This window comes from Hyposmocoma kahamanoa, unplaced genomic scaffold (genome assembly GCF_003589595.1).
Source record: "Hyposmocoma kahamanoa isolate Upper Pololo Valley unplaced genomic scaffold, ASM358959v1 100021, whole genome shotgun sequence".
Taxonomy (NCBI): domain Eukaryota; kingdom Metazoa; phylum Arthropoda; class Insecta; order Lepidoptera; family Cosmopterigidae; genus Hyposmocoma; species Hyposmocoma kahamanoa.
Genome location: NW_020653200.1, coordinates 4780167 through 4790002, shown reverse-complemented (window position 1 = coordinate 4790002; position 9836 = coordinate 4780167). Strand labels below are relative to the sequence as shown.

The window sequence follows — 9836 nt, the reverse complement described above, 5'->3', positions numbered from 1 at the left end:
GTATTATTACATTTTATACATTTTTCAATTCAACAATAAACGTTATATACCATGATGGCATTAAATATAATAATATGAAAAACTGTATCTACTGTATTTATTTTGCCGAATAAATATTATTATTTATAAATGTTCTGAGGTGGTACCTAAGTTCGTTGATTTCTATGACTCGACAGCCGAAATCCGTGTTTGGTAATTTCATTCTTTTAAAAAAATCGTCAAAATATTAAAATAAAAATCAACTTACACAATTTTTTTTGTTATTTATATTATTAATTTTTAGTAGCCCGATGTTAATACCTTTATTTACGTCTTGAGCTGACGTTACTTGATCAATCCACGAATCTGTCGAATAGCGATACTGCTGAATCTCTAATCTGTCGAATCCAAAATTTGTCCTGTACCGAATAAGGGGTTGCGAATACGGGCATTCAGCCTGCATGACTCTACCTGGCAAATATCCTCCTGACAAAGAAATATCGTGCTCTCTGTGCGCTCTGTCCTTGGTTTCCTACCTGCTTTTCTTTTGATCATTGACCTGCGCAAATAATGTACAGTCTGGCATCACAAGAATATTTAAAAGTGAAATAAAAATCCATGTGTTTAATTAATTTGGTAGGTTTACCTACTATCTGTCTCCTATTTGCAATAAATGTCTATTCTATTTTCTTATAGTTAAAAAACAAATGTTGGAAAGGGCCTTAAGTACTTACAAAAGGGTATGGCTATAAGTCTTCGTTGAAGTTTTAAGTGCGTCTTAAGAAGAATTTGTGCTTTTGTTTTAAGGACGGCGAGACGGTAACTGATACATTTCTAACGTTAAATCCGTGTACTCATATGTGGCTATTTAAACAATTTAACAAGTTTTTACCAAGTACCATTTTCGGCTGAGTGTCATGGAATGACCATATATTATTAGTGCAGTGACAGCGACTTTAGCCTTGAATATGCTGAGGCCCTCTGTGGTTGAGTTGGCTTGCATACTGGTTTTCATCATGTTGCCACCTCTGTTGTCCCGGGTTCGATGCTCGGCCGGGTCAAAGCAGTAAGTTTTCTATATTGTCTCGGGAATGGGTGTTTCTGGTACAGTTACTTACTTTGGAATTTTAGCAACGTATGTGATGTTCTTTAATACCTATTTATTTTGATAAATTATTAAAACTAAATATTCAGCTCAGTTAAACAAGCCACGGAGATAATTAAAAATGGTTTTTAGTCAATTTAAACAATTTGACAATCTACTAATCTATTTTTTTTGTCTTAAAAATTCCATTTGGTATTTGTGATAGACACAGACCATATTCTTCCGTGGTGATAGAGTTTAACTTTGGCATCTTTTGGCGTTTGGCATCTTCGAAGAATGCTTTGAAAAGTGATAGAAGATGTTTCAGACAGTTACAGAATTGAAACCTTTGAATTCCTATTTGAATTCTTTCATTTTATTGGAGAATACAAATAACAGGAGCAAATAAGATGTATCTCTACCACCAAGGATACTTGTATATCAACTTCAAAATTCATTATCAGCATATCACAGTCCACTGCGGGATTTCGTTTCGTATCTTGTCCTTCAGAGAAACTACAAGCATAGCTCATTCTGTAGCTCACGACTTGTGACTGATGGACTACCCATATCATCCACGTCTCGGTTCTGTATGACAATGGGTAGAACGCATTGATTGAAAACCTTTGTTTTCAAACTTTCCGGTATGGGTGACGAGAAGACTCGACGTCTAAGCTGGAACCTCCTTTTGGCTTCCGTCTCGAATTTGTTTCCATTTGTTTCTCCTAATCGCAGAATCTACCCGACGTAAATGTATTCGGAAACAATTTCAAGAAGAACTTCAAAACATCATCCAAATCATGTACGTAGATATCCTTTATTTTTTCCATCATTAAAAATGTAGATGCGAGTCACATGGAGTTACATTACAAAAGATTAAAGCCATCGCGAATATAACTATAAAAAAACAAAAGTCATATTTTTCCTACTTATGTCAATGAACCATTATTGACACCATGGATGGTTTTTTACTTTGAAAAGTAAAGTCATAATTTTTTTCAGGAAAATACATACATTTTAATAAAAAAACTAAGTAACTGCGATAAAATGTCGGCGTCTTTGGACTCAAGCTTAGATCCCATGGAGGAAATTCGTTTCCGCAAGAAACACGGATTTACTTGGCAGGAATTGCAGAAAGAAACTCATTTCACCTTCACTGAATTAGAACGTAAGGTTTCCGAGTTTATACTTATATGAAACACGTAACTTGCGGTTGAAACTAGATGATTAGGACCTCCATGCACAGGTCCTTGACTTCAAATGTTACAAGTAGGTTATAAAAGGCTTTTTTCTACATTTACATGAAGTATATTTTGGCTTTGGGTTAATCCACTACAATGGCAGTAAATACACTTATGCTATCATAGTGGCAGTGTGCTAAACATTTGCATTGAATTCACGGGGATTTCATAGAAAAGTGTTCATGCGAAGAATAGCCAAGCCTACTCATTTTTATTTAGAGCTCCAGTTTCCGTAGTTCCGGTCACATGTTTGATGAAAGTAATTTACCATAAAAATGGCGTTATAAACCAAATCTCAATTCAGATTCTGTTAGGATAATCTGGTCTGGTTAATCCTTACTGGCTATGAGCTTCAGTGATGAATATTCAGTTTCTGATCATATAAGATGGTGTACTTGCCGCGAAAAATTGGTGATATGGATATAAATTCTCTCATGGTTCTTCCAGGATGCAATCTCTTATGGTTTATTGTTACTCAAGACCTACGTTCATCACACGATAGTTTCAACCATGTGTACTATGACGTAAGGATGTTTACAAGGTGTAGAATAAAAAAGTGATAAGTGTAGTATAGTACTAAACTAGTAAATAAAGTTAGTAAGGAAACACTTTATAATAATGTACCTTAGTTTGCAAAGCGATGCATAAGAAATTTTTTTTTACGACATCGTTCTCAATATTCTCAATTGAATTAATTTTGTTTTAACAAGTTTTTCCATGAATTAATCCGTTTATTTGACTATCTTGATTTACGATTTACATAAGGAATATTATTTCTCAGATCATGCAGACGCCAATAAATTTTCCTTTGAAACCACGCAAATGTTTACGGCAAATAAACATAAATGTTGTTAGAAATCGTCCGAATTATAATTTATATCCTGGAGAAAAAAATGCCTGTTAATTTTTTATCATTTACAGTCGACGAAATTAAAACGATTTACTGAAATGAAAAAACTTTTAATTTTCAGAAATTATGGTAATATTCTTCAAAATTCAGAAACGAGACGAGAAACCGGGAGGTGATACGATATCAAGGTACGAATCTTGTAAGTACACGTAGAATTGTTTTATAAATGCGGGAACGTACCTACTTGAACGAAATTAAAAGAAGTACTTGTTGAAGCTTACACCAGTGTAGGAGCATGGTGGACTAGTAATTTCAATGGTTTATTTCTCCTTTAACTACCTACCATTATCGAGTATGTATGTATTAATTAAGGACAAGGACAACCTTCATGTCTCAAAATAACCTGACTGTAGGTTAGGTTAGTGTAGGATCTCAGTTATTATTACCCAGACAAGAAAAAGAATGTTATCTTAGAGCAGTGAAGACACTAAGGCCGTAACCAGCCATGGAAGGAATTGTAACAACTTTTACACAAGATTTTTCTATATTTTTTCTATATTTTCTACTTACTACAATACTTTTCACATTCTAACTTTTTTGTTTTGTTTTTTTTTTTTTTGACGGGGGGGAAATCTTTATGGATACCCCTGAGCCCAGGGAGACTCAGGGGTTATGTGGGGACTAAGCAATGAGGCTTATGGCGCCTTTATTCGACACAAATTTCATCGGGCTAACGCCGGAGACCGCGTGGCCACCGCGCAGCGACCGTGTGCATCTAACTGTCACAGCAAAATTAGCTCTATGTATTTACTTTTTACGTTTTAACTTAAATGAGAGTCCCGGGCGCGCGGGCCGGGCTGGTTTCTCTTTGGTCGAGATGGTTAATATAACATATAGCTCTAATTGTAACGTTAAATATGTATAGCAATTATAATTTGAAAGAAATAAAGCTGCTAAAATTATAACGTACTTTTTTTCATCTTGGATTGGCGTATGGCAAGATTAAAGTATAAATTAAATCAAATGCCATTCTAGCGACATCATTTTACAAAGTTTCAATGCGTCCATAACTATCAATGTATCCGTGGTCTTACTTACGTCAAAACTCTTACTTACAAACAAAATCCTCACATCATTCATCAATCATATTTTCACGTAGAATATTTTCTATGCGAAAATATGATATCTAATTGTTACAACCAATGAGAGAGCCGAAAAACTTGCATGGTCATTGGTTGAAACCATTATAACGTGTCGTACTTTCATATGTTATTTGTAGCATTTATTTAACGTTTGGTGCGAAACGCGAAATAGCTGATTGGTTTATTGATATTAAATTTCACGCTTGGTTAAGCTAAGCGCTAATGTTAAGTGCTGTATAGTACTTAATAAGCGTTATGAGCTTTATAGTTGTAGGTATGATTTAGAGCTAATGGTGGAATGATGGCAAAATTTTGTCTGTTGAAGCGAATTAAATTAAGATCTATTTACTTTGATTTATATAGTTCGTTTAGCATTTGTTTACTTAATAAGTTATTATTTATAAATATAAGTGAAAGAAAATGGCAAATCTGTAAACATTAGGCAAACGAAAAAGCGTAAACAGAAAAAAGTGACAAAAGATAAAGAGAGAAAACCTATAAGTATAATTAATTGTACATAGATATATGAAATCAATCAATGAACTTTTAAATACGCTTGTAAGTTATATTTGCACTTTGGTAAAGATTTAAATAAATTAAACTAGACCATTTAAAGACAGTCCTAAGCCTGTTAAAGAATAAGGTGAAGTTCATTGATTTCTCTTATAAAATACCTATATATTTTTTATTCGAAGTTAGTTACAAAATTAAAAGTAGACAATGAAGTCGGTGGTAACTAACCATAAAAAACCATACCCATACATAAATAGGCCATAGACCTTAGACCTATAACTTAGCAAGTTAGCTGGCGTCAACTATTTTGCGTTTCTTGCCATTCGTTACAATATCACACTACTTTGAACTGCTATAATTTTAACACTTTAAATAGCGCGCTATAAAAATTTAACATTTATGTCTACTTTGGTCCGTGCGGTTGTATTATCCAAGGAATTAAAATGTTGTTGCCTAGTAAATATAATTAATATTCGCCATTCCTGTCCGAAAACTCGCGTCGTGTAACTGGGCGCTTAGAGTGGACTGAGTACAGTTGAAACAATTTCGCTTACATCGTCCGTAGTATGGACGTTTATGACCCGAGTGTTGATGAAGTTATATACAAGAGCGTGTCTCTATCTATCAATGGACAATGATACTTTAGTACCCGGTGTGTTATTTCAAAAAAATACTTCCAATTTGTTTCAAACGTCCTCATACCAGGAACGGTTGAAACAGTGAGTGGGGTCAGTTGAAACGTAAGCAAATAATACTAAGTATAATATGATAACATGTTTTAATTCCAATTACATTATGGCACCGTTTGACTGTGTTCAATGTTTTACAGATACTATGAAGTAATGACAATATGAATAAGTACCTACTTAACAAATATACGCAATGTACGTATTTACATATCTGAAATAGTAAAACTCGAGTACTAGAAGGAATTTTTTCCACCCTCTCTTTTAGGTACAAAATTGTTTATAGTAATGGTGACAGTAATGACACATTAAAACTAATCACGCTATCTTATTCTATAGGCTTCATTTCAAACACAAAAACACACTCAATACTCAGACTTCAATAAAAATCGTAATAATTTGAGAAATCTCCGAACAGAAGTACATAGTTTTGATTAGTCTTCTTATATACAACTGCAAAGTGCGGTAAGCGAAGTAACACTATGGTTCGTGTTAGACCTTGTCTGCTTCGTTCGCCTCTCGGAATCCTCACCTTATCTCATACGGTTCGAAAGATATTTGTCCTGTTTAAACCGTCCTTTGTTTCAACCGTACCCGGTTTACCCTACTCTAGTGCATTCTGAAAGGATGTAGTATTGGCTAAATAAGATATTTGAGGTGGTGTTTATTTTAATTTTGTTGACAAAATAGAATATTTTCAACTCTCGTTTTAGAAACTTTTTTGTAATTTATGTAAAGTAAGTTACTACTTTTTGCATTCGGTCACTAAAAAACCGGAGATGAAGTATACACAAAATCTACTTATTAATTATGACTATCTGTTCCGTAATGAATACCGTATAGTATAAGTTTAGTAAAGATAAATTGTAAATTATGTCGCTCTTGATGGCTAACACGCTGTGGGCGGTAACACAATGTTTAACACCTCTAAAGTACCATAATCTTGCAAATAAAAATTGCAACTTACAACTACAACAAAAACTTTAGTCTTGTAGTCAGAAATGGTTTTTTAAAATAAACTGTATAATTGTTTTTTTTTATAAATATGTACCAAGTAAGCAGTTTTGCAAGTTCAGTATTTTTTAAATAAAACTAGGAAATACTACACAATACTCATATTATACGGTGCCTACACTACTTTTATGAAATAGGTCCAGTTCAAATAAGTAACTGCGAACAAAACAAATGATTGAAAACCGAAATAATGCCCAGTTTCATCAAATTTAGAAATACGATTCTCCATAATCTCGCACTCAATAAAAGGAAGGAATTTTAAACAGGCGTAATTGGATGGCGCCTTTAGAAATATTTTTTGTAATGTAACAAAAACGTATAATTTACTCGTTAACAGTGAAAATCTTCAAAAGTTCTATTAAAAAATACAAATACCGAGTTCATAAAATAGGTTTTGGTGAATTATTAATTTATTACACATAGAAACAAGAAACTATTTTTTCGAATATAATTTTTTTCGTTAATCAAACGCAACTAATAGCTTAAAATAGTTTGATTTTCAATTACAAATACGACAGACCATAATTATGTACGCATCTGGGTCATATCCCAGAGCTCATTTCAGAGACGTTCTTCATACTGGTTTGGGTATGACAGATGCCTATATGATGGAGCGTGTGATGGTGGCTCTCGATCGAGGGACGACCCCTTATGTTACCATGCAAACATTCGCTAAGGCTTTTTCCCTGTACCTACGTGGAGATCTCGAGGAACGCATCGCGTACGCGTTTACGGTATGATAAATAATTTTACCGGACTTTGATCGAACATAGCACTATTTATATTTATACCTGTAATATTTTAGTTTTCTGTAAAGGTTCGTCCAGTACCGCCACCTATTTCTGCCGCCAAGCAGTATTGTTTCGGTTTTCCAGAGTGGTCAACTTATTTTTTAGGGAGATGGGCGTTATGAATTCACACACATTCACTTATTTATTGGTAATTGCGCAAAGTGGGAAAAGTTCATGTACTACTTCATCTTCTCCTAATGTAATGAATTGAATCTTTTAAAAGTACTAAATAATTCCTAATATACAAGTTCTGTGTATTGTAGTGTTATCATGTTATCATATTCATTTTTGTGGCTGTGGGCAAGCTTCATCATCACTTTTATCACCATTTTGGTCATCTACATCCATTATTATTGTCGCTACACGACAGATTTTTAAGACTATAATATAAAGACTACAAGGGGTAGACCTCAAAGTAAAGAGTATGAGGGTTAGGGCTAGATGCAGAGGTTAAGAGAAAACCCTGAGGGGTAGATCTCAAAGCAGATATGAGGTGTAGACCTCATAAAATATTTGTGCTCATAAACATGAACTAAGAGAAAAAGGAAAATAATATAGTGAATAATTTTAATAAATGATATATTAATGGATTATATTTAAAAGTTACGTTAAAGTTTTTGCTAAAAGATATTTAAAATTACTACATGTAAGTTTTTGGTAGTAGCATGAATATGAAATTGTAGAATCAAATGAGTCTGCCAAAGAGTTGTTGACCAATGAGCACTACATGAAGTGGCTTTTTAGAATTTAGAGTTGAATTAACAAAGAGGGTTCAAGAAAAATATTGGGCGCCAAACTGTTGTGTAGCGACAATAATAACGGATGTAGATGAACAAAATAGTGATAAAAGTGACGATAAAGCTTGCCTACAGCTACAAAAATGAATGTGAATATGTTGGATGAACTGTGAGTAACATGATAACACTACAGTATGCGTAATAATTTTACTTTTCAGTGTTATGATTTGCTCGGCGAAAATTATCTGAGAAGAGAAACGATGTATCAGTTGATGAAAAAAAGCTTGGTGAAGGCATCACGCGATGATGATGTTGAGGAAGCTGTCAAGGTAAGATAAGCTATCTACATTATTTTACATTAAAAAAGTCCAATTATCAGGATAAATGTCTTCTAGCGGACACGACGAAAACTATGAACCCATTACATTCTGTTGAGCGGTGGTGCTGAAAACAAACCTTCCAAAGAAAGGTTACCATAACCAGCTAGTTTGCGCATCCTAGCACCTCTGCCTGCGCTCAATAGATGGCGCCACTAGTTCCTCTAATCCTGAATGGTGTTGTAACAAATTAAGAAAATAACTGACTAGAAAGTTTCATAGGTAGCTGAAATGTTTGAGTGTGATGAGTATTTCTATAAAGTCAGAATGTCAGAATGTCACTATTTCTGAAAAATTATGTGTAGGTCCTTTAAAAAGCTAAAGAACATAATTAACAGTTACCTTTTTTCACTGTAGGTACTATATTATAATTTATTTCATACTAAGTAGAAATATATAAATGGGACATCACTAATGAAACTTTTCATTTAAAATACTGCGCAGTTGGAGCAACTTTGATCTTCGTGTTTCGGCAACTAGCAACACGCGACTAGCTGTTTATGACGTTTTTCATATTATTTCAAGAAACCGCGCAGACGTAGCAACTTCAGTTGAGAGTTTCGGCAATCGACTACAGTTTTCGATTGCCGAAATCCGTGATTGAACAAATTCTTAATTGCTGCAACTAGAAACTTGTAAATTTGTACCGGTTGTCTCCAGTTGCCAGTTTCCGCAACCGGCAACCGCAACTCGTGAAGCAATTTCACTCCCTCCCAGTCCCCCGCAGCGTCAATCTTAACCGTGGATTTGGAAAGTTTTTTTAAAATTACGGGAACCGGCAACTAGGCCTTTTAGTTGCTACAACCGTCAACCGTTAATGGAAACTTGTAAAAAATTGCCAGTAGCGTCAACTAAAATTGCTCCAGCTGCGGAGCGCCTGATTGTGCTGTTTGAGATATGCTAGTTATACTCTAAAAAAACTCTTGAAAAAAGCACTTCACCACGACAAAAAATAATGAGTATTTCAATAATCTTTAATTTTAGTAGCACTATAGTTCCTTGTGAAAGAGTGCGTCTAGGAAAGTACTGCCACCCATACTCTTTCTGCCGCCAAGCAGTGATATGAGCATTACTGCGTCCCCGTTTTAAAGCGTATGGGTGTTGATGAAACTACAGAGGGCCTACCACAACCTTTCCAAAAATAATCTTATTTAAATGTAAGCTTAAAGTAAGCATTACAATATTACTCATATTCGTACCATGACAAGCCTGTCAACCAAGTAATGTATTATTGCTAAAGTGATTGAAAGAACGAATCATTTATAAATATTACTAAAACTAGGAAAGAAATAACGCCTTAAGAATTATGTAATGCCATCTCTTTCTTTTTTGATGTTGTAGTATAATGTTTAAGTACTTAATGTTATTTACATTCAGAGAATTTTAACTATTAAAGAAAGAAAAGTATGTAATAATAAAATC

The 9836-nt window shown here is 34.1% G+C and overlaps 1 protein-coding gene across 1 annotated transcript; it reads left to right on the top strand.

Annotated features, from left to right (window-relative positions):
- The first annotated feature begins 2110 nt into the window (after window positions 1-2110).
- LOC113240462 (EF-hand calcium-binding domain-containing protein 1-like) lies at window positions 2111-9110 on the top strand. The gene is made up of 5 exons (XM_026477777.1): window positions 2111-2231; window positions 3276-3342; window positions 7063-7243; window positions 8256-8366; window positions 9075-9110. Exons 1-5 carry the CDS (start codon window positions 2111-2113, stop codon window positions 9108-9110), a joined length of 516 nt encoding a protein of 171 aa, XP_026333562.1.
- The last annotated feature ends 726 nt before the right edge of the window (window positions 9111-9836 follow it).